The sequence below is a fragment of the Bubalus kerabau genome, chromosome 12, assembly GCF_029407905.1.
Source record: "Bubalus kerabau isolate K-KA32 ecotype Philippines breed swamp buffalo chromosome 12, PCC_UOA_SB_1v2, whole genome shotgun sequence".
In the NCBI taxonomy this organism is placed as follows: domain Eukaryota; kingdom Metazoa; phylum Chordata; class Mammalia; order Artiodactyla; family Bovidae; genus Bubalus; species Bubalus kerabau.
In genome coordinates this window covers 46,827,501-46,853,946 of record NC_073635.1, presented here as the reverse complement: position 1 = coordinate 46,853,946, position 26,446 = coordinate 46,827,501, and the positions used below count along the sequence as shown (strand labels likewise).

The following is a 26,446-nucleotide window of genomic DNA, read 5'->3' as shown; positions in this document are numbered from 1 at the left end:
GACATATATTAGACTTTCTGTGATTGTCAACACTGTACTGTTGTCTTATTAGTCACTTTTTAGTGGCTGAACTAAATGATTTGTTTTGACTGTCTCATTGTTTGGAAGAAAAGCTATTGCAGAAGTTTTATGTCTGTTTTTGGTCTTGTTAAACTAGAAAGGGCATAGTCTTGTCTCAAAGGCTTTCCTTGAAGGACTTACAAGTCAGAGCTCAGTGTCTGAGTTTGTTTCCAAACTTAAATTTCTCAAGTTTCAGAGAGACAGACTTCTACTAGGCCACCGGGCTAGTGAAGCAATGTTTAGATATTATTTCAATCAAAGAACTGTGTTCCATTACCCTAGGATCTATGTCAAGCTGTGGATTAGGTTAAAAAACCAACAAAAGCTCCTGGTGGTTGAAAGATTATAAGTATTTTGCTACATTACTGCATTGCAGGCATGAGCACGTTCTTTCAGCATTTTCGAGTTTCACAATGTTGCAATTAATTAATTGTGTCTATCTAGCTAAAACACTAGTCAGAGTTACTGTCTGCACTTTTAATAAATCCTTTGAATTCCCTTGATCTTTCTTTTTTCTTATCCTCTCTGTGTACTGTAGCAAAACTTTCCCAAACCCATAAAACTTTGATTAATGGAATGAAGAATTGGGTTTGTGATACCTGTTTTCATTATTCTCCCATGCTTCTCTGACCTTGGGGTCACTTTCTAAATGTTCCTTGGCCTTTTACAAAAGCTGGTAATTAAAAAAAAAAAACCCTGAAATTTATATAAAGCATGACCATCCTTGCTGTTACTAAGTTCTTTATCCACAAATGCATACAATAGCTCTTTATTATACACATTTATAGCTAGTGTTTCTATTCTAGTAGTTTATGTCCCTTCATTTTCTTCACATTTTCTTCCTTTTGCTCCCCAATCATATGCATGCTTACAAATTAGGTAGAAAATAGACTGCAGGAAAAAAAAAGTTTATCCTTGAAAGTATTTTTCACTGTCACTTTTGGGTAGTACTTCATGATTTCTTGCATGAAATCCAGAACTATTCATTGATTCTAAAACCATCTAGTAATTAATGAAAATGAATTGCCTCACTCTGCTTCAGTTTCTGATATCCAGATTTAACTATGTTTTTGGAAGACCTATGTTTTTACCCTCAAATTTCTATGCCAATAACCTGACTTTTTTTTTTTCCATTCAGAATTCATGTTAAAACATCTTTAATTTCTAGGTTTCCTTCTTTCTCCTTAGTCTCTCTTTCTCTTCTAGGCAAATATAGTAAAGAAGCAAAGCTGCTACTATGAACGTGTTACATCCTCGACCCTAGGAGAACTCAATGTCTCCCAGCTGTGTGAAGTGTATTTCTTAGTAGGGAGCCTGGTCCCACTTTTATGTGGTCCTGCTGGTGTAAACAGCTATCATGTTTGGATTCAAAGGTGGCCCAAGATAGCGTCCTGGGGACACGTTCCTAAAATGAAGTAAAGCCCAATTCTGTCCATGTGCTGGCAGGTGGGAACAGGGTTGGGTGCCCTGCTGAGAGTGATATGCTTTCTGAATAGAATCTAGTAGGGGTGTCCAGTTCAGAGTATCAAGCCAGGCCTCTTTCCCTGGCATTTTAGGATATCTAAAGTCAAATGCAGAAAATGGCATCTTCCCTTTCTCACAGCTTAGGTGAACCCTTTTGGTCATATGAGAATCTATCTTACTTATGCTGTGGTGTGGAGATAAAGATATTGCCATCAAGGTCATAATAACTTTTATGCTCAGTATAGTGCTTCCTAAAAAAAAAAAAAGGGAGTTTTTTTAAAATTAACTTTTAATTTTATGTTGGGGTATAGTTGGTTTACAGTGTTTTGTTAGTTTCAGGTATACAGCAAAGTAGTTCAGTTATACATACCCACTTCAGATCAGGGATACCAACAGACTGAAAGTGAGAGGATGAAAAGAAGTATTCCATGCCAATGGAAATCAAAAGAGCAAGCACCAGGGTAGCAATACACATCTCAGACAAAAAAGGGAACATTAATTCAGAAGAATTCAGCTCATTTTCTTCTCTAGAAAATAATGAAAAAAAAAAAAAAACCAAACTACTCATGAGTGATTATTGGTTGAGAGTGTCAGCTAAATAGATAGACTTCTTAAAAATTTGAATTGCCTAACAATAGCATGAAGAAAATCCCATGGGTGGAGGAGCCTGGTGGGCTGCAGTCCATGGGGTCTCGAAGAGTCGGACACGACTAAGCGACTTCTCTTTCACTTTTCACTTTCATGCATTGGAGAAGTAAATGGCAACCCACTCCAGTATTCTTGCCTGGAGAATCCGAGGGACGGGGGAGCCTGGTGGGCTGCCATCTGTGGGGTCACACGGAGTCGGACACAACTGAAGCAACTTAGCAGCAGCAGCAGCAGCATGAATTATTTAGCTTCTAAGTGTATTTGATTCTGAAAATAGAAGAAGGTTTTTTTTTTTTTGGTCTAAAACAGGGGAGACAGTACATAAATAATGTACTTATTTATAGCATATTTAATTAATTTTAAATCTACGGTGAATTTTGTGCACTAATTGTGAGATAATAAAGCATCATGTTTTGCTAAGTAGAAGACCCAATTTAAGAGTTATATTTGCAGAAACAGCTTGTCTTCTTCCTCCTTTTTGTAGTTTTACATTTAGCTAGAGAGATTGTTCACTAAGATTCAACACCTAAAGAATGCATTTTTTTATATTGTTCAAAGCTGACCTCTGCTTTTAGAAAAGTTTATCTGCACTTTTTCATCTGTTTAGAAACATACATTTTTGGTTAAGAGATCGAAGACAATCTTTCTTTGTCTTTTTTTTCTCCTGAGCTAGGGAGGTTGAGATAAAAAAGAATGACTGCTTTAAAAGTCACACATGGCTGTAATTTAAGATTTTTTTCCTCTCATTGTCCGTAACAGTTGAAAGAAACCTTCAATGAAAGTTTATTAACTAGGCCAATGCCTGAGGCAATAAAGGTTCATTTATTACCAGTTTCTTGGCTGTTTTTCTTCTTCTATTTTTCGGTTAAACTCATAGCGTAAGATAATACTTCACAAAATTAAACCTTTGACCTTCTGTAGAGTTAAGTCTCCTTTGATTAGATAAAGTAACAATTTATGGTCCAGCATGAGGTTGCACATGAAATGAATAATGCAATAGACTCCGTGTGGACTGAGAATCTATTGCTTTTGAAAAGATGAATGCTGTTTAAAGGGGGGAAAGTGTGCTTAAGTGTGTTGTCTTTATTCAATATGCACTTTAGCAATATTTCAAAAAGCTTTACTTCCAAGATAAAGTTATGTTTGAATTTTCTAATTCTCAGAAGGAAGATGTATGGCAAAAATACTGCAAAAAGCTTTGTAATTCTTTGTAAAACTGTCCTATGAGTGATTACGCCACACACTGCAGGTATTAACAAAGGCTGAATTATAAAATAAATAATCGCATGAGAAAAATGACCATTGCTTTTACAAATGGAGTTCTATAATGATGGGACAATTAACATAGTATAATTTGCAGTAACTTGATGTGCTACTATTAACAACTTAAATTGATATTTGATAACTTTTACCAACAAGAAGTGTGAGAAGAACACTATATAATTATAGTAATATTAGACTAGATCCTTTATTTTTAAACCTACCCATAGGAGTTCAGTTTCTGGTTATTATGAAAAAGTAACTTTTGTAAATAACAGTAATGTTTTAAATTTTGTTTTGCTTAAGTTGTGTTATAAATTTGAAATGCCATATGTATTGCCAGATGAGTGATTAGATATAATTTTCCAGATATTTCTCTCATTTTGCCATGTGTTCTTTTCATAATTGTTTGGGTAAATTGAGAAAAGTCTCAAATCCATCAGTGAAAATATTTTATTGGAATTGCCTAATGACTCCAGAGTTGGACTATAAAGAAAGCTGAGTGCCAAAGAATTGATGCTTTTGAACTGTGGTGTTGGAGAAGACTCTTGAGAGTCCCTTGGACTGCAAGGAGATCAAACCAGTCCATCCTAAAGGATATCAGTCCTGAATATTCATTGGAAGGACTGATGCTGAAGTTGAAACTTCAATAGTTTGGCCCCCTGATGGGAAGAACTGACTCATTGGAAAAGTCCCTGATACTGGGAAAGATTGAAGGCAGGAGGAGAAGAGGATGACAGAGGATGAGATGGTTGGATGGCATCTCTAATGTGATGGACATGAGTTTGAGTAGGTTCTGGGAATTGGTGATGGACAGGGAGGCCTGGTGTGCTGCAGTCCATTGGCTTCTAAAGAGTCGGACACAACTGAATGGCTGAACTGAATAACTCCAGAATAGATACATATGATTTCAGACTCAAATTTGACATTTATTTCTTTCTTCAGCTTCATGGAAGTACAGAAATGTGTACACAGCACAGGCCCATGTTTCACATGACGCTGTTATGATTAGCTGGTTGTTTAAATTACTAATTGATATGCAGAAGTTGAATGCTTGAGAGAAGTGTTTTAGTTTCAGTTTGGTTCTTTTTCAATTAGCTTAAATTATTTAAGGTGAATAAATCTACTGCAGTGATTTAGTTTCTTTTAATAGAATCTCATGGTACAACATAAATTAGGTCAAGAGAAGCCATTGGATCAGTCCAATGACAAACTTCACTCATAAATGAAGAGATGTAAGGAAAATGGAACAGTTGCTCTGAATTATTATTGTTTTGAAATAAAGTGAAAGGTTTTATTGGAATGTACAAAAGACTTGCATTTCTTGACATATTAGAAATTAGATATTTCTTTCTGTTGTAATGATTTTTGCAGCAAAAAGCAAAAAGAGAGAGAAAGAAGTGAATAATGTAATGCCAACTGTTGGTAATTTTCCTTGACATCCACTTGCTCTTTTCCTAGGTGAGCTGGATTGATACTAATCAAACCTCAAAGGGGAAATCATTTTGAACATAGACAGCATTTATTTCTTGAACAATAAAGTACAAGATTGTCTCAAAATCATACATTGTAAGTAACTGGTCTAAATTACACTAAGAAAATTAAATATCATGACTATGACTACAAAAGCATGCCATGATAAAGGCTTCCTGCCACACTCTAGAGAAGGATGAACAATTTGAAGTTATGAACGAAGAGCTATATTTTTTTTATCTTCCTTGTCACATGGAAGTATCTATTTTTCTGAATTAATCAGAATTATTCTTTTCCATAGTCCAGCTTTAAAGCAGCAACCAAAACCCTACTTTTCTAAACACTACAACTGAGCTATCACCATTCATATTTTTCTTGAAATCATATAAGAAAAATACATTACTTATAGGCTGAATATGGAGATTCAATGAAATGATGGAATAAATATAAGAACGTAATGACAAAAGTGTGAAGAATATATTGCTTCAAATAGTCTTTCCATTCTTATCCTATTGTTATTCAGTGTGTGCTTAATCGCTTCAGTCATATCTGACTCTCTGCGACCCTATGGACCATGGCCTGCCAGGTTCCTCTGTCCACAGGATTCTCCAGGCAAGAATACTGGAGTGGGTTGCCATTTCCTACTTTATTGTTATTCTGTGAACATGGTTATATACGGTTCTTAACTCAGATCCCAACCTCTGTTTAGAAAGTGTGTATGTGTCATTATATATATATATATTTATATATTTTATATACATTATACATAACATATTATATATATATATATATATATATATATATATATATATTGTTGTTTAGTTGCTAAGTCGTGTCTGACTCCTTTGCATCCCCATGGGCTGTAGCCTGCCAGGCTCTTCTGTCTATGGGATTTCTCAGGCAAGAATATGGGAGTGGGTTGCTCTCTCCTTCTACAGGGTATCTTCCTGACCCAGGGATCCAGTGTACACTTCCTGTGTTGCAGGTGATTCTTTACCACTGAGCTACCAGGGAAGCCCATCTATATATGTATCAGTTCAGTTCAGTTCAGTTGCTCAGTTGTGTCCAACTCTTTGTGACCCCATGCATTGCAGCACACCATGCCTCCCTGTATATGTATATATATATACACACACACACATATATATATATATATAATGATGCATTTATATATATGTGTGTAAAGTAATATATATATGTGTGTGTATTTCTTGAGTCTTTTACTTTAAAAAGTTTATATTACTGCATCAAAAAAAACTTATTATGATTACATTGTCTCCAGTTATTTATATCATTGGATAACTCCCACAGATAAGACTTACATGTCAAAACAATCAACTTCTCTTATAACTTTTTCTCATCTTCTCCTCTCTTCATCAACAATCATACACTGACAGAGCCCTGCATGTTACCATGATTCTAGAAAAAGAGAAAAAGAGAGATTTATTGAAGTATCAAAGGATTTAGCAGAGGATTTACATGGTGTTGAGAAAAGTAGAAAACAAGTGGAAAGATTATCCTTAGACTAAAGTGCCAATGAGGTGACTCTTTGACAGGAAATTAAATTTATGACGCCGTTTTCTCTTTTCACTTATTACCGGCCTGAACTGTTACCAATATATTGATAAGTGGCCTCTTATAAAAACATCCTTTCAGAATGTTAATACTGTCAGTTACTTTCAGGTTGGTAAGAGCCACCTGCTTGGGGTCAATGCTTTTTGTAATTTGGTTTGACCAGTCATGTAGGTAGTAAGAAATATTGGGCCATAGACAAATGTGAGAACTTTTAGTGCCCAGTTTAGTGGAGAATGGAATAATGAAATAAGAGCAATTTATTGACAATTCAAGACAAAGATTACCTCTTTCTTTTTTTTTTTTAATTTGTCAGTTGTTCTGTATTCAAGATATAGAGAGGAAAATAATTTATTTGCCTTTCTTTTATTTCTTCTTACTCTGTATTTAAAATATAGGACTCAGGGTAATGTTATGAACAATATATTTCATCAGTAGTACAGGTTAAAAGTTTTGTGCACAAAGTTGCATGTCAATTCTAAAAGTTGAAAGTCAATCCTAAAGTAAATCAACCCTGAATATTCATTAAAAAGACTGATACTGAAGCTCCAATACTTTGGCCCCCGTAATAAAGAGCCGACTCACTGGAAAAGACCCTGGTGCTGGAAAAGATTGAGAGCAAGAGGAGAAGGGGGCAGCTGAAATGAGATGGTTGGATGGTGTCATCGACTCAATGAACATGAGTTCAAGCAAACTCCAGGAGATTGTGAAGGACCGGGAAGTCTGGTGTGCTGTAGTCCATGGGGTCACAGAGTTGGACATGACTTAGTAACTAAACAAAAAGACAGTTGAATGATCATTGTTTTCATGACAAATAGATTCTGAAATTTATAAAATGGAATCACAAATGAACATTTATATCAGGTTGTTAAGTGAGGTTAACTTATACTTGTGATATTATCTGTGTGTCTATAACTTCGACTTCCTGTGCAATCCATAAGCTACTTAAGCAAACAGCTTTCATTTTCCTTCAATGATTCCATAGTTTACTGTATACTGTAATTTTTTTTTTTTTACATTTATGAACAGAGTCAGTGTGGGCAGTACTGAAGAGGGAGTTAGGGGAATTGGGATTACTCTATCATTATTTAATGGTGTAACTTTATAGAAATGATTAACCTAGATGCCCCTAAGTTGCATCATCAGTAAAATAAAAGAGTTGCAGTAGATAAAGCCTTTCTCTTCTCTGCGTTTTACAAGTCCAGATTCCAAGTGTCTGTTAAATATTTTTCTAAAGGTGGTAATGTTAACAGATGGAGTAGAAGTAAAAGTTTTATATTCAAAACATTGTGTCAGGTTTAACTTCCAAAAATTGCGTATTTTCTTATTTTAAATCATAGTAATTTAAACATTTGAATCGATTCTGTTTCAGCCTGATTCTATGGGTTAGTGTTCAGAAGTTGACTGTTTCAAAAACTTCCATGAAAATTTCTCAGTGATTTTACATGTGGCCAAATGACATCCCCATGGGATTCACTCCCTCTGACTTCACGACTGCTGTTACTTTGTAAACTCTGTGAGGCTGCAGATTTCAAGCTAATCAGTAAAGAAAGCTGAACTTGATGTACACTTGATTTACTAGTCATCAAGATTATAATACACTTCCTGTATATTTCTCCAAATTGGTAGATTTTTTGTTGTTAATCCAAACATTTAAAAATCTAATTTAACCAATTGAAAACTGGAAACTGGTATAGTGACTGTTTACGTTAATAGTCTGAAAGATCAATTTTTCTTTTCTAATGTCCCTTAGGAGAAAAACTCACATTCAAAATCTTAAGCCTCACCTGCTTTACAATAAAGTTATTTATTCTAATTGCTTATCATTTCTGTTATTTAATCATTTAATGGGGAGGATGGACATATTTCAATCATAATTTCCATTTAATAGAAAGTATTGGGAAATAAAATAACTGTGAAAATTCGTTTCAGTTTTTTAGACAGCTGGCATTTAAATAAGGATAGGAAGAAGACAGAGTGGAAAAAAAGGTACTGGTGTTTTCAAGTTGCTATATTGAGCCAAGAGTTCTTCTAAGACTTGGAGTGATTTCAATTGAGTTGTAATTCAGACTCATACAGAGCTTACAATGCACCTTCAATAGAATTTTGCAAAAAGTCTATAGGACCTGTCAGGAGCAGAAAGATTACTTCACAGTAATGACTGTTGAAATGAGCTATGCTTTTTGATGTTTTACTTTCTGAATCAAATTGTTGGGCAAGATTAATTGCACACAGCGAGAATTTTAAATGAATGACTATGTAAAGCATTAAGTATCTCTGTATGCCACTTGGGGGAGAAACACCTAGAAGGCTTAAATGAATAAATGAATTTAATGCACAAAATGCCTGGGCTAATTTTAAAATTCCTTTACTAACATCTTATTGAAAATAGAAACCCACTTTATTCATCTGTCTTGGTTATATTGCTCTGGTTGAGGTAATTTAATATTCTTGCTTTCTCTAATCTTCTAATTCAACATAAGTAAACAGTAGGTTTCATAAATTAAAAATACACTCTTCTGAACATGCTTATAAGATTAAAAAAAAACAAGGTTGTAAACATTTATGACGGAAACAAACTAGATTGTTCAAATACTGCCATGATGTATCATGTATATCAATATGGCACTGATATCAGTTAGAATGCAAACAAGGTTTTAAATGATGTGCCCCTTCATTTCAGCTGGAGAATCCGCTTCACACCATCTGCCTATCAGATGGTTAGGAACCAGGACTGCGTATTAATGCCACATGTTCGATTTTCCTCCTTCTTGTAATGGTTAGATTCATATTGCTAATAGCTGTGCATGAGCACTGTCGATGAAATTTCTGTGACGGTGGAGTGATGAGATATTTATAAGCCGCCTGTCTCCCTGAATAATCAGTAGGAAGAATGCCAGACATAAATAACTTATTAATTCCAGAATATTAATAATAACTACTATTGGCTAGAAATGAGTGCATGTTAAAGTGTTTTTTTTCTAAGTTTGGGTAAAGTGACAGACTCATAAAAAGTCTATCATATGGAAACTTTGAATGCTTACTATCTCTTGCTTATAACTAATTTTATTTAGCCATTAAGTCTTGGAAAATACATTTTATATGGAAAGTGATGTAAAAGTAGACAACATATCAAACATTTGGAAGTCATCTTGTTGTCTTTGAAACCAAAGATCAAAGATTAGACCTTTCAAGTTAATGAGCAAACAGACAGATCAGAGAAAGAATTTGACAGCAATATGTCTCTTTTATTGATATTTATAATCTATAGTTGTAATCTACTCTTTATAACTAAGGATATTAACTTATTTGAAATAAATAGAATGGGGGTACTTCTCCCTTTTTAGAGAGAGCAGTCAGGATTGTATAACAGTATTTGAAGTATTTGAAAGCTCTTGATAAAAGTTGAGAGCAAAAAGAAAATGCTATCTTTGCAAGGAAAAGGCTCTTAAGCAACAATAGTGCCTGCTTCTCTTCCAAATGATAAACCCAAGGATTGGATTTTGGATATTGAATTTGAAGTAGCAAAGGCTTTGTATCAATATAGCACAGAGTGGAAAGTTAATGATTTTATGATAACTTTGATCGACAGAGACTACTAAGTCAAAAGATTGGATAGAAGCATGATTTTCAGGTGTCCGTTTGTCAAATGGCTAGATTCTACCCTACAGTGTTGGATAGCTTTTGTCATATTTGCATTTTTGTGAATAATTGAACAAATGTAAAACTAAATAAAGGTGTGCTGGATTTTATGGGTTACTTGAAAATATTTACTACCATTTGCAGAGGGTTTAGCTGTTGTGTGCACTATTTTACCTTCATTCCCCATAACACTACTGATTGGAACTGGTATCTCTTAAAGATAGGAATTTTGAAGGTTTAGGAATTATGTAATTTACTGCATTATTTCATAAAAATGTTGTCCAAAGTTTGTACGACTCTTAAAGTGTTTCTTTCAGCCACCATATGTTTACTCTTTCTAAGATAGTGAGTTTAGATAACTAGTAATCCCCATGTCAGTCACTTTTTCAAAAAGAACTTTAAAAGATTTTAATGGTGCATCAAAAAATAAAAGTATTATGAAAAAAACCTATAAGCCAAGATAAAAATTAAAAAAAAAATCTAACAATAGCTAGTTAAAAGATAATATAAAATTTGCTCTGAAGGAGTAAACAGAATGGAGCCCACAGTAATGAGTTTGTAGTGTAATTCAAATGCTAATATGACAAGCTTTATTTCCAAATGCTGTGTAAAAATATGCTCATTCTTTTGTAAGTGAAAGTTTATAAAGATCAAATAGAGAAAAAAAACTAAATATCTCTTCATGCTCTAAGGCCTATGGATTTTAACTGAAGTTTGATTCACAGTCCCTTTTCTGAGGGCCAATATAAGGTCTAGGAATTGCACAATGTATGCATGACTTATTATCCTTTCTCTGAAGGAAGACTTAAAAAAAAAAAAAAAACTGTCTTTCAATACATTATTTTATCAGTGACAGAATTTTAAGCATACATTAAAGTCTCCCAATTGATGATGATAAAATAGGGTTTAAGTAATTTAAAATAAAATAAATCTACACTATATTTGACTACGAGATAAGAAAGCCTTCCTCAGAGACCAATGCAAAGAAATAGAAGAAAACAACAGAATGGGAAAAACTAGAGATCTCTTCAAGATAATTAGAGATACCAAGGGGACATTTCATGTAAAGATGGGCTTGATAAAGGACAGAAATGGTATGGACCTAACAGAAGCAGAAGATATTAAGAAGAGGTGGCAAGAATACACAGAAGAACTGTACAAAAAAGATCTTCATGACCAAGATAATCACAATGGTGTGATCACTGACCTAGAGCCAAACATCCTGGAATGTGAAGTCAAGTGGGCCTTAGAAAGCATCACTATGAACAAAGCTAGTGGAGGTGATGGAATTCCAGTTGAGCTCTTTCAAATCCTGAAAGATGATGCTGTGAAAGTGCTGCACTCAATATGCCAGCAAATTTGGAAAAGTCAGCAGTGGCCACAGAACTGGAAAAGGTCAGTTTTCATTCCAATCCCAAAGAAAGGCAATGCCAAAGAATGCTCACACTACCACACAATTGCAGTCATCTCACACGCTAGTAAAGTAATGCTCAAGATTCTCCAAGCCGGGCTTCAGCAATATGTGAACTGTGAACTTCCAGATGTTCAAGCTGGTTTTAGAAAAGGCAGAGGAACCAGAGATCAAATTGCCAACATCCGCTGGATCATGGAAAAAGCAAGAGAATTCAAAAAAAAAAAAAAACCATCTATTTCTGCTTTCTTGACTATGCCAAAGCCTTTGACTATATGGATCACAATAAACTGTGGAAAATTCTGAAAGAGATGGGCATATCAGACCACCTGACCTGCCTCTTGAGAAACCTATATGCAGGTCAGGAAGCAACAGTTAGAACTGGATGGACATGGAACAACAGACTGGTTCCAAATAGGAAAAGGAGTATGTCAAGGCTGTATATTGGCACCCTGCTTATTTAACTTATATGCAGAGTACATCATGAGAAACTCTGGACTGGAAGAAGCACAAGCTGGAATCAAGATTGCCGAGAGAAATATCAATAACCTCAGATATGCAGATGACACCACCCTTATAGCAGAAAGTAAAGAGGAACTAAAAGGCCTCTTGATGAAAGTGAAAGAGGAGAGTATAAAAGTTGGCTTAAAGCTCAACATTCAGAAAATGAAGATCATGACATCTGGTCCCATCACTTCATGGGAAATAGATGGGGAAACAGTGGAAACAGTGTCAAACTTTTATTTTTTTGAGCTCCAAAATCACTGCAGATGGTGACTGCAGCCATGAAATTAATAGATGCTTGCTCCTTGGAAGAAAAGTTATGACCAACTTAGATAGCATATTGAAAAGCAGAGACATTACTTTGCCAACATAGGTCCATCTAGTCAAGGCTATTATTTTTCCAGTGGTCATATATGGATGCAAGAGTTGGACTGTGAAGAAAGCTGAGCCCCGAAGAATTGATGCTTTTGAACTGTGGTGTTGGTGAAGACTCTTGAGAGTCCCTTGGACTGCAAGGAGATCCAACCAGTCCATTCTGAAGGAGATCAGCCCTGCGGTTTCTTTGGAAGGAATGATGCTAGAGCTGAAACTGCAGTACTTTGGCCACCTCATGTGAAGAGTTGACTCATTGGAAAAGACTCTGATGTTGGGAGGGATTGGGGGCAAGAGGAGAAGGGGACGACAGAGGATGAGATGGCTGGATGGCATCACTGACTCGATGGACGTGAGTTTGTGTGAACTCCGGGAGATGGTGATGGACAGAGAGGCCTGGCGTGCCTGCGATTCATGGGGCCGCAAAGAGTCGGACACGACTAAGCGACTGAACTGACTGAACTGATATTTAACTACATGGTTTAGTGCATGTTTTGATCTTTATGTGTAAAATACTATGATTGTTCTTGGGGTGTATAAAAAAGAAAATTTCAGGAAGTAAAAGAGATGATTTAATCTTTCCTTAGTGGGAGAGATTCTTTATTAATTTATATGTTTCTTCACTGTGCACATGCACACTCGCGGGCACATACACACACACACACATATGCACTATGTGTGTGTTATATATATACACATAACTTTTCCCCCAATGAGAGAAATAAATCTGAAAAAAATTCTATGTGATTGAAGAATCAGAAGTTACCCAAGCTCTTTGGTTAACAGCTACTGTATATACCAAATAGATTTATCAATGTAAGTTGTTGATTGACTTAATCACGTACACAACTACTGTATTTATATCACACGGAAGTGCAGCATTACCTGGCTGGCCTCTTTGCTTCTGCTGTGCTAAGCTACAGGCATAGAAGACTCAGTTTTCCAAAGTCTGAACCTACAGTTCTGAGTCTGAGTCTACAGCAGTGTGTCTCAGATCCTGATGATTGAGTCATCCTAATTTTGTTTTGTAACAAGTTTCCTTGTTGATTCTGAACTATACTCACTTTCAAAAACCACTACCAGGCTAATAAGCTTTTATTGTAAAATGCAGCCACACTTTAATATGGTATATTATTGTCATCAAATAATCTAAGGGCAGAGAATCAACCTGTTGAAAGATAAAATTACAGATTTTTCAGTCCATCTCTCAGAAATGAAAGGTGAAAGTCGCTCAGTTATGTCTGACTCTTTGCAACCCCATGGACTATACAATCCTCCCAACCAAGGGATCAAACCCAGGTCTCCCGTTGCAGGTGGATTCTTTACCAACTGAGCCACAAGGGAAGCCTAAGGATACTGGAGTGGGTAGCCTATCCCTTCTGTAAGGGATCTTCCTGACCCAGGAATGGAATCGGGGTCTCCAGCATTGAAGGCGGATTCTTTACCAACTGAGCTATAAGGGAAGCCCATCTAAGAGATAGATTCTGTGAATATGGCCCAAGCGATGATAATCTTCCACTTTACCATGCTCTGCAGCTGGATTTGATATAGATTATCACTTCGAGAAACTGGATTACCTAGTTCTTAGGGGAAAAAATGACTTGTTTTGTCTGGAAAGAGTTAAAAGCAGTCATAAATGCGCTGTTTCAGGGTGGGATATTGAAGGAGAATATCATGAAATCTGAATATGAGGCAAGTGGAAAGAGTTCTAAGTAAGAAAAGCTTACACAGGGAGAAAAAGTATGTGGTAAATATTTTATTACCAGTGTTTACACAAGCAGACCATTCTTTTTAAAATTATTTCGTATTGGATATAGGGCTTCCCTGGTGGCTCAGAGGTTAAAGCATCTGCCTGCAGTGTGGGAGGCCTGGGTTCAATCCCTGGGTCGGGAAGATCCCCTGGAGAAGGAAATGGCAACCCACTCCAGTATTCTTGCCTGGAGAATCCCATGGACGGAGGAGCCTGGTGGGCTACAGTCCACGGGGTCACAAAGAGTCGGACACGACTGAGCGACTTCACTTCACTTCACTTCATAGTTGATTTACAATGTTTTGGTAGCTTCAGGTATACAGCAAAGTGATTCAGTTATATACATATATAAGCATATTTATGCTTTTTCATATTCCTTCCCAGTATAAGGTATTATAAGATGTTGAATATAGTTCTTTGTGCTATATGCTAGGTCTTTGTTGTTTTTCTGTTTTATATATAGTAATGTATATCCATTAATTCCAAACTCCTAGTTTATCCCTCCCTCAAAGTTTCTCCTTTGGTCACCATACTTTGTGTTCTAAGTCTGTGAGACTGTTTTGTAAATAAATTCATTTGTATCATTTTTTATTTCCGCATATAAGTGACATCATATGATATTTGTCTTTGCCTGATGTACTTCACTTTGTGTGATAATCTCTAGGTCCATGCATGTCGCACCAGCAAACCATTCTTAATTACATAGGAAGAGTTTTAACACTGTGTTCTCTATGAAACATAGACAAAACACTGGAGCTTTGTTGTGAATTTGTTAAACTGTTCTTTCAAAGGCAGCTTCAATAGGGAACAAAATATACAATGGGGCTCTTTCTAAAGTGAGTGTCTATATTCTAAAGTAAGATTTTACTAGAGGCAGCAAGCCGGAGAGGATTTGAGAATTACATTAACGATTTGAAAGGGCTATGACAAGGCCAACAGAAAGTGCAATAAATGCAGAAGTGAAGGTGAGACTTTTGTAATTGTCTCCAGCAATGGAGAGTAAATGCTTATTATTAAGTTAATGAGATTTGCTACTGTTAGTATATTTTTATTGACTGCAATATATATAAAGTGTTTTTAATGGCATACATTGATATTGTCAAAGTGAAAGTCGCTTAGTTGTGTCCGACTGTTTGTGACCCCATGGACTGTATTGTCGATGGAATTCTCCAGGCCAGAATACTGGAGTGGGTAGCTGTTTCCTTCTCCAGGGGATTTTCCCAACCCAGGAATCAAACCCAGTTCTCCCACATTGCAGGTGGATTATTTACAAGCTGAGGGACCAGGGAATTCCAAGAATACTGAAGTGGGTAGCCTATCCCTTCTCCAGCAGATCCTCCTGATCACGAATCAAGCCGGGGTCTTCTGCATTGCAGGTGGATTCTTTACCAGTTGAGCTACCAGGGAAGCCCGATAGTGTCAAAATAATGCCCATATTTCTCTTGTGGCTTTCCAGGTAATCCAATTTCAGAAGCATTTTTTTTCATTCAGATACAAATTGTGCCAGGCTTTGGCTTCAGTGTTTGAGATACTTATATTAAGAATGTTTTTCTGTCCTTTTGGTATTATAATATAGTTAGAGGAATCAGCCCTAACTAACCCCCCAAGCAACATCCCTCTCCCCACTTTCCCCCTCAAAAAAAAAAAAAACCAACAATTTAAGGGAGTGAGTTTGTTCTCAGATTTCACATTAATGTAACCCAAGGAGCAGTAAATTCAACTCAAATATACAACTCAAAATAACCAGAATCTCAGATGATAGAACTCAGCTCTTTGTATGGTTTTAAAGCTCTGTGAGTGATTCTAATGCACAGAGAAGACAAATTCTCATTCAACAGAGCTGAGAACACAAGCTCTACTCTTGTGGAGTAGGGTGGGGAAAGTCAGCTCTTTAAAATAAGCAAGTCTTAGATTGATTCTTGAAGTGTTGGAGCTCTTTCCCAGGTAGACTGAGGAGTCAGAATCTTAAGCCTGTTTCCACTGAAAAAAGAAAAGTGAAATGAAAATGTTAGTCACTCAGTCGTGTTCGACTCTTTGTAAGGCTGTAGACTGTAGCCTGCCAGGCTCCTCTGTATATGAGATTCTCCAGGCAAGAATACTAGTGTGGTTAGCCATTTCCTTCTCCAGGAGATCTTTATGACTCGGGGATTGAACTCAGGTTTCCTACATTGAAGGCATATACTTACTGTCTGAACCACTAAGGAAGCTGATTAAAGAGTCAGGATCCTGAGCCTGCTCCCTGTGGAGCATCATATTTAAGCCATCACATGGCTTGCAGGGACAGGTCTGGGATATGGGACTGGACAGCTTTTCTAGAAAGTTTGAACACCATGTGCAGAGTCTAATTTGAAAGAGGAAATGTCTTTTAGAAGACGTGAAAGATGTCTATGTTTCTGAAGCACAGAAAGCAAAAGGAACCTGCTGGAAAGATAATGCCACACAGAGAAGCAGAGGACTGAGCACACAGGGCCCTGACAGACACATGAAGCACCCAACTTGCTCCTCAGAGCAGGCATTGAATGTCAGGATTGGATTTTCATTTTCATAAGGTTATGTTGGCTGCTGCATGAATCATAAGAGACTGAAAGTAGAGAAAGTAAAAGCTGTTAAGAATAATTACAATACTCCATGGAAGAAAAAGCGACAGTTTGTACTAGGGGGAGCCAATAGAGATGGAGAAAATTGGCTGAATTCGAAAGTTACTAAAGAATTAAATTTGAGGACCCATCAAACATCAAGGTGAGTTAGTAGAACTAAAATCAGCAACTGTTGCAAATGTAATAGCTTTCTTCTTGTCATCATGAAACCATACTGAAAACAGAATATTTTAAAAGTATTATAGTTAAGTTATAGCATGTATGTGTATCATACACACAACTATCTGTTGGAATTTATATTAGAAATGTAAACCTGGGGAGAAAAATGTCAAGTGGAGAAATAGAAGTGTATCATAAGTACCCTTTTCATAATAAAATTATTGAAAGCATTTTTAAAAGTCAAGGGTTAATGCAGGCAGATAAGGAGAATTAGGCTTCTAGCTGAGGGGGATGTGGTCAGCTCATCATATCCTGTAGGAGTCATAGCTAAGACTGGGCTTGACTTATTAAAGTAAAAACTAGAACACAAGACCTGCCTAATTTTTACTAAACATAAGGTGGCATTCTTCACACAGTTTATATTATTTAATCCTTCTATTATCCCTTTGTGAATAGGATGACTTCACAGATGAAGAAAACATTCTTAAGAAGATTTTATAGCTTATGTAAGGCCATATCATGCATAGTTACATTTCATGCTACTGAGCTTGATTCAGATCTATCCAATAATAACACTCATATCTCAAGTTGTAGGTTTTCTTTTTTACTTGCATACTATGGAACAAGATTTACCTGCTGCATAAATCAAAGACAAAGATGTGTCATAAATTGGAGATGGGACAACACCAGGCAATAAAGGGAAAGGACAAGTGGGATGTTCACACTGGTGACAAGGCGAATTGAGGAAGAGAGATTTTCTGGGAAACACAAACAGAATTTTAAGAGAACAGGAAAGAAAATGTTCTGAAACATCTTTGAAGGAAATGAGTAACTGGGGAGTAAATTCAATCATAGGAAGAGGAGAGAATCAGTTCAAGTTGGGACTTAAATGGCAATAAGTGTTCAGTTCAGACCCAGATGAATTCTTTTAGTTCAGACCAGTGCCTTTTTAGGGGGTGGTTATCAGTTTGTCATGCAAAGATCCAGTCTGAAAGTTTTGTTGCATTGGGGTGAAAGTTGTCAGGGTGTTTTTGGTCAGATCTGAGGGAAAGGTGAGGTCTTCCCCTAACCTCTAAAATAAAGCAGAGGTTTCTAGGGGAAAACAAAAACAAAACTTTCTTTAATTCCTGAGGCAGTAACTTATTTGCTGTAGTAACTAGAAGTGATGATTAGTGGGGAGGAAAAGGAGGAGAGAGGTGTTCAGTCTCTAATCCACCAGCTGCGAGTGGAAATAAATCATACAGATAAATTCAGAGCGGGCTGAAGCACTGTAGCCAGCTCTGAAGCAGCCGTAGCAAAAAGTATGAGGGCAGTGGGAGGGTATATCCTTTCATAGACGTCAAAGTTCTAAAGTTAAGAGAAATCATTCATGTAGTGCTCAGACATGTCCAGCTCTTTGTGACCCCATGGACTGTAGCCTGCTAGGCTTCTCTGTCCATGGGATTCTCCAGACAAAAATACCGGAGTGGATTGCCATGCCCTCCTCCAAGGGATCTTCCTGACCCTGGACTTGAACCTGGATGTCCCACATTGCGGGCAGATTCTTTACCATCTAAGCCACCAGGGGAGTGTGAAGAATGTCAGGATGAAGTGATTGACTTAGAAGTTCACACTGCTCTGAAACCTCTGCTGGATACCTGGAGCCTGTACCTAAAGCTGACACTTCTCTTTCTGCTCTTCCATATTGGTCTCACTGTTATTTCTAATTTCATGATCACTCCTTTAAAAAAAAAAAAAAAAGGTTATTTATTTATTTGGCTTCATCAGGTCTTGTGGTACGTGGGCTTTTTCATTGTGGTGCGCAGGCACAGTAGCTTCCGAGTGTGGGCTCCAGAGTGTGAAGGCTCAGTAGTTGTGGCACATGGGCTGAGTTGCTCCATAGTATGTGGGATCTTAGTTCCTTGACTAGGGATCGAACCAGTGTCCCCTGCATTGCAAGCAGATTCTTAACCACTGGACCACCAGGGAAATCCCCTCATGATCACTCTTACCTGTCATTTTCTTAGTGAGCAGAGACAAACTGTTTGGATAAATATCATGGCATAGTGATTAGAAGGGTTGACTCTGGGACTAGAATACTGGAGGATGAGAAGTAGAGTTGTCTGGGACATTCGATGGTCTGTGAGAAAGTGCAGGCTTGAAGACAGAGCAGATGTGGGCCTTGGGGCCAAGTTCAACACAGGGGGAGTGAGGCATGAGAACATGGAGATTTAGGGTGATTAGCTAGCTTTCCAGGTCTAGTGAAAAGCTTGGTGAATTGTTAAGCAGGTTATATTTTTACTCTCATTAGGCAGCTGGACAGCATTGGAAGCAGGCAGGGAATGACATATTCAGATGGAGTTGTTTGAGAGAGAATTCTGGCCTTATTTCGACTGTTATCCTTCTACATACGAATTATGCTTCTGCTAATACTGATGTGGGAGTTTGGAGAGCATTCTGTCCATTCTATCAATGTTCTTTCATTGGTTCATTGGGAATGAATATACGATATGAGAGTATTGCATAAAGGAATCAGATACTCCAATATGCTTGTATATGTGTTGTATAAAGTACATGAACTCTTATGTGAAAAATCAGAATGTGCATTACCTCATTTTTAATTTATTCTTTAAAGGTTTGACAGCAGCAGCTGCAGCAGCTGCCGCTGCTACCAACGCAGCTATCGCCGAAGCAATGAAGGTGAAAAAAATCAAATTAGAAGCTATGAGCAACTATCACGCCAGTAATAACCAACATGGAGCAGATTCTGAAAATGGGGACATGAATTCAAGTGTTGGTAAGTTTTCTGTTCAGTGCAACTTAACTGTATTCATTTTGTTACTAAGTGACTTTCTTTTACAGAACCCAGCTATTGGCTACCCATTCAAGAAGTTGTTCCTTTTAGCTTTGAAGATAGTGTACCTTTTGAAGAAGCCAATTAGCCTAACAACATGTATTCTAAATAAATCATTGAGAACATTATTTTTAAATGTCAGAATTAACGTTAAGTCTGCAACTCCTACCATACGATTTTAGTTAACATATTTCGTAATACAAATAAGCTTTATTAGTTAGAATTTTGAAATAATTGATTATACACAAGGTGACAGAAGAACATTTACAAACAAAGCCACAGACTACTAACTTTTAATTCATTGGTTACCAAAGAAGAATGTGCCTTAGCAGCAAAACGTAAACTTTACCTTCTCATGTGCTGGCTGCCAAGAATAAAAATTATGCTGATGATTCATTCTTTCTGTATACAACCGTTATCAATTTCTCTTATTTAAACTATGCCACTTCAATTTCTTAATTTGATCTTTTTTGTTCTTGAGTTGTGGAGAAAAGTAAGATTAATAGTCACTGTTTAAAATAAAAGGAACAACTTTATCTTTGCAGAATTCTTTTGGGTAATTCATTTTGTCAGTCAACTTCAAGTGAGGGCCACATTTTTATTGATGATATCTTTTGTATCTCTGTTTTTGAGATACAACATTTTATCCCCACCAAATTATTTTTCTTTAAAATATAGAAATCATGCTCAAAATTTAATGTAACAGGAGAAATTTGAATGCTACAAGATGTATACAAGAGACTATATCCAGCATATATGTTCATGAGGGAGGCAATAAGTTTGGCAGTTCAATTAGATTTTCTTTTCTATGCTGCATTTTAACAGATTATCTCTTTAATAATCAGTATCTGCTTGCTTTCAGTTCCTTGACATATAGGTATAGGTGTAGGAAGGAATGCTGTGGACTTCAGTCATAATCATTTTCACAACAATTCATGAGATCATGTGCTAGATATGAGTAACATAGTAAGAAGTAATTTTAAAACACATACACAAATATCATGGCTTTAGTGATGCCAAAGTGGAATGTACAAAAGAGAAAAAAGATAACTTTTTCATCAGAACTAGGGAAGAGAAAGAAAGGGAGCAGTGTTAATGGCTTTGATTTGAGAGCAGGATAAAGAAGGTGGTAGCAATTCTTAGAAGGGTGGAAAGATGTGTAAAAAAGACAAAGAATGGCACAAAAATTGAAAAGAACTAAAGGAAACATCAATGTTCACATTTATGGTGCTTCTATTAAGAAGACAAAGGGCAGTGGATTGTTTGGGTTATAGTTTACACACTTCAATTTAAACTTTTAAAAGTTAAAAACTATTGAAGTAAAATGAAAGAATTGTAATTATCTTTTTAAAACTATTGATTGCGCACAGTTTTAACATAAGGGTCTTACTTTGATAAAATAGAGCAAAATTGGACACTTTTAAAAACAAGTAATTAGCCATTATAAATCATACTTATAATTCCAAAACATAATTTGGATTGTTTTCAAAATTTTAGGAGAGTTAAGACTTCAGTGCGGTTTATTGTTGGTAGTTGGTGTTGTGAGGAGGGATCTTTGAATAAGCCAGTATAATAACACTTGAACAAAATATATTGAAACTTTATTCCTCTGTCAAGTTTCCTGAGAGCAGAGCAGAAACTGGCTTTGGAGAAACCAATAGGCATAAGATAAAGATAACACAATTAGGCATTGACATACTCTTAACATTTGATATTATGAAATAGCATTTGCTTTCTGATCGCCTTGTGCCCACCATAATCATTTGGATACCTAGACTATCATAATGGCTTAAACAAGAACCAGTTTAAATTTGTGTTTTATTGGAAAAAATCACTTTTCTTCCATTAAGGTATTTGCTTGCTAGATTATATCGCTTTTTAGTTTTGACATGCATCACCCAGTTTGAGCCAGAAATGGGTATTTATTTGAATTTTCCTAGAGGGCCTTAATATTTTGAGACTGTGTTAACATTAATGCTACCGTTAGTCCCTAAGGCATATAGATCACGTGTGTTATATATCTATAGCTGTTTGGGGGCAAAATGTTATCATTGTCATTTTTCTTCTATTCTCACATACCACTATCCTCTAAGAATTTTTGATTTATTATTCTTCTGGAGCATACCCCTTTCTCCTTTCTTCTTTACTTGGAGATCAGGGAAACAGAGTTTGGAGCAGGGAGTGGGTAGAGCGGGAGAAGGTGCAGGGCAATGGTGAGGGGGAGTTGAGTTTGCATAGATCAAAGTCGTTGCTTTAAAACAGGCTGCAGTTTTCTCTGCTTCTCAGGACAGTGCCTGCCTCTTGGTAAGTGTCTAATAACGACTACTTATTAAACACTTCTTAACTGCTATGTGACTTTGGAAAATTATGTGAACTTTCTCAGCCTTACATTCCAAATCTGAAAAATGGCATAAAAAATAGTATCTACATCATGAGAATTAAAGGAAAGCATATTTATCAAGTGTTTATCATTTTATTCATTACAATGTCTGTTTATCACACTTTTGGTCATGTGTAAGGTTGGTTGTGTGGGTATTATTTTTGCTATTGTTATTATTTCTTCCCTCTTGCCCTCCTGAAAACCACCTTCTTCCTCTTTTTACAGCATCAACTGTTTCCTCCTGTCTTCCTATGCTCTCTACTAGGTATTTGTTAAGCTTCATGCCTGTGAGGAAATTTGGGGGCATCTGTGACATCATTTGGATTTTGTTGTGTGTTTGATTTTAGCTTATTCTAGGAACTCAAAAATAATCCTAATAGTCTCAACACTCACAGGGCACGCAGTCTAATGGGTGACGTGGTTAAGTAAGACAGTCATAACAGGATATGGTGGATCCCCAGGAACATCAGTTAGCAGGAGGTGCTTAGGAAGTGGTATTGAAGCCTATGAATTCCAGGAGGAATCCCAAGAATCTCAGAAGCTTTATATTTCAGGATACAAATGTACTTGCTCTCATGAATCTATCAGCTCTTTGAAGTAGAAAAACCCCTCAGAGAGGTGCTACTTAAATGATGTATTGTTACTCTCAGCCCTGCCCAAATCTAGTGGCATTTCTGAAGTCAGTTCAAGTTCTTTTTTTCCTTGTACTCATCTGGCTCACAAGTTCTGTTAAACGTTTCAGGGCTCTGTATGTGGAAACACTCTATTTTGCCCCTTCTTGGTCGTAAATAAAATCCTTGTTGCCCTAGAAAATAGATAATTTTTTTTCTTTTGCTTGGTTTGGTTTCTTTTATTTGGCTTGGTGAGGTGAGGGATGTTTTTATTATAGATGAGTGTCTCTAGTTCTTAATATGAATTGCAACAATTAGCCAGAAAAAAAAGGTGTTTGAAGAAACCTGTGACACTGACAATTATTTTACATCCCAATTTTACTTGGTAACCTTGAGCTCACACCTTTCCAACAGAATGATCACTTTAGGAAGAAGTGAGGACTTTAGGATAGACCCGAGTAAGGCATCGGCAGGCTGAGTAAAATATATGGCCGTGTCGCCATTCTCCCTCATCCACAATCAATTGGATTCTTTTAGTTTAATATTTACTTGCTAAGATGAGATGCTAGTCTGCATGGTGATAAACAGTCTGCTCCTGGCATCTGAAGGTGACCTGTCAGTTCATATGGACAAATCTCCTGCTTACTGAAATGTACAAAATAAATCATTAAAGCAGGCAGGTGCTCATTCCCAGATTTAAATCACCATAGATTTATGATTTGAATTAATGCTTCATTTGGCCATAGAAATAGATGCTGAGACAAATGATATGCACTGGTTGGGGTTTCCATACTGTAGCCATCCTGATATTGATTACTGAGATGTCTTTGCAATCTCTTGTTTATATCAAGTACTATCTTGTGACAGGTTGGCTGATATAAGCTACATTGCAGATAAGAAGGAAAAATGTCCTGGATTCTTTTTAGTGGCAACACTATCCACAACATACAGACCAGATAAATTGCTATTTTTTTGCTTTAAGGACTGATCTACATAACCATCTTAAAAAATGCTGCTTGGAAATTGGGACTGGGATATTGGAAAGGCAGAATTTAAAACCGGTGAACCCAAGGTCAATTTCATAGTCTCTGTAGCTGTGTTTTATCTACTTATCTTTTTTTTTTTTTGGCATCATGCACATTTTTGAGGATACTAAATTAATCACAATCGATTTAATCTAAATAAAGGAAACTTAATTTAACTTCTAGTTTTTAAATGCTATATAAATATTGACATAGTAAGCATCTCTTAATAGTTTCTCTGTTATTTACATACCTGCTAAACCTAATATCTTACTCCCTTAACTAATGACAACAAAGGAAACGACTCTTTTAAATATAAATACATTAAATATTATTTCCAAGTACAAGCGTTTGTGGACTATAATTTACCAAGAGACAGGAAAAGACTGCATTTTTACTTCTCTTAACATTTTATTTAAGGAAAACACTATGTACACAGTTTAAAGAATACAGGAGGATTTAAGAGGGACCTTTGCCACCAGCTAATATCTGACTCATAGAACTGGTAAACAGCTATCAACAATAGTAGATTGCTTGCTTCGTAGGAAATGAGTTCATATCTATTCAAAATGTGATCTCAAAACAGATGTCCCAAGAAAATCTTATTGTTTAAACTATAGTCATAACCCCAAACTGCTGTTATTTCTTTGAGGAAGTGAAGTAATCTTAAGACTTCAGAGTTTCTCCTCTGAACACCATGGAAAGTAGACAAGAATACCCTAATGCAGTGATCCACAAACTGAACACATTTCATATGCCTGAAATGTAGGATTTGTTTGCATTTTCCAAATTTGCAATAGTTAAAAGGATATAGGAGTTTCAAGTAAAAACAAGAATTTTAGTTTGGGATTAAACAGCTGTGTGTGTTCTTCAATGGCATTCCTTACTTCTTACTTCTGTCCACCAACCTACAAACAAAACAATGACGAAAAAAAAAAAAAAAGCTGGGCAGATAGATAATAAAATTATCTTCCCCATCTGATCATCCCCTTAACTTTTTTTTGCTAGTCCTGAAGAAACAAAATATTTTACATGGTAGTCATTTCCTTTCTTCTATCTCACGTGTCTATTTGGAAGGCAAAATTAATATTGTGATTTCAGGAAAAAGTCTTGGAGACCTTGAGAAAGCAAATAAAAGGAAACTGAGAACACAGGCCACCAAGCAGAGCTCTGAAGTTGCACATTGGATTCTCTGCTTTGGCAATGTTAATGAACCTCAAATCCTTCCTATAATTAGATGAGGGAATTGCTTATATTTTCAAACAGATGATGCTGCTATAATGAAACGATTGACAGGGAATTTAAGAGTGTCTACAGTAGTCATTTGGTTTCTGTTATAAAAAAAAGTTTAAAAAGAAGATTGGCTTTAGACATAGGTCCTGAGAGAGGTAGTAATTTACATAGCATGCTGTGACAGGTGTCTTTGTATAGGAAGGAAATAAAATGGAAGACTAGAGAAATGATGGGCAGGTATAGCAATTTTTCGGGAGGGGTGTCCTGTGCTTTTTCTGTGTAGGTTCTTTAAAAGGGGCCGAGACTCAAGAGATGGATCCGGATTGAGTGCACAGCTGTAACTGCTGATGAGCTAATTGCTCCTTATCTCTCAGCCCCATTCATCTTCATTTTTTACCAATTACTGAGAATTATCTGTGTTCTCAGTTGGATATGAGAGTTAATCCTTTTTGGTTAAGCTGGCAGTACTGTGAGCAGATTCCAAATCGGAGGGTGAAAAAGCCAAAGCAAGCTTGCTCTAAAAATGTCTCCAGTTCAATTACAGTATCAGTGATTCATAAGAAATTTGCCATTGTTTAACAGATTAAATGTGGAACTTTTTTTTTTTAACTTTCTTAATGTTTCTTTTCCTAACAATGATTGCTAAGATCCTTCTTCCTGTCCGATGAGTAAAATTTAACAATATTAACAGCCAGAGTCTTGTAAACATGGAAACAGACAAGACTTCCCTAAAAGACCAAAAAACTCTGACACATGAAATGAGAAATATTTTAGAACTGATAGCTTTCAATTTATATATAAACACTTTTAATCAATGCCTTTGCTGTCTGTGGCTTCTCACATGGTCAGGAAAGTATGTCCAAACAAACCTTTTCACAAATGTCACATTAGTGGAATTTTAATGGAAGGACCACATAAGCATCTCCTAAAAGTGTAGGAACTGCCATGGTTTGTAATTCAGTTGATGGTGAATAAGCCATATGGTTCACATCATTTCCTATGTAAAAGATGTCTTCATATCCTGACATTTCCCACAAAGTTGCTTACTCCGACAATAAAAAACTAAAAAGTAGTAACCTACTCTTTCATAATTTTCAATGCATTCTTAAATATTTAATATTTCTTTCATTTCTTCTTCATGAAATATTTTAAATAAGGTAATCTGATGTGAGAATACAAAGAATAAATAGCCAATTTAAGACAAAATTATCATTTGAAAGCTTATAGTCTGATCAAAACAAGTCCTTCTAGATGCTTCTAAAAGCTGAGATGGGAAGCAAAGGGCAAAATATGTCAGAAGATTTAGCTTCTAGTAATAACATCGCTAATAAGTAACTTAGATAGGTCTCTCAATTTCTCAGATTTCTTATTTAATAAATAAGGAGCTTGATGCCCACTTAGCCTTTGGCTCTAAAATTCTTTGATTTTTGAAACCTGAGAAGAAGATCGAAGGCA

At 36.2% G+C, this 26,446-nt stretch overlaps 1 protein-coding gene across 1 annotated transcript in view; it reads left to right on the top strand.

The window, feature by feature from the left end:
- Window positions 1-26,446, top strand: part of DACH1 (dachshund family transcription factor 1) — a 477,329-nt gene that overhangs the window by 238,378 nt on the left and 212,505 nt on the right. The window contains exon 3 of the mRNA XM_055542628.1: window positions 19,527-19,688. Coding sequence (XP_055398603.1) covers window positions 19,527-19,688 — 162 coding nt within the window. The remainder of the gene's footprint in view (window positions 1-19,526; window positions 19,689-26,446) is intronic.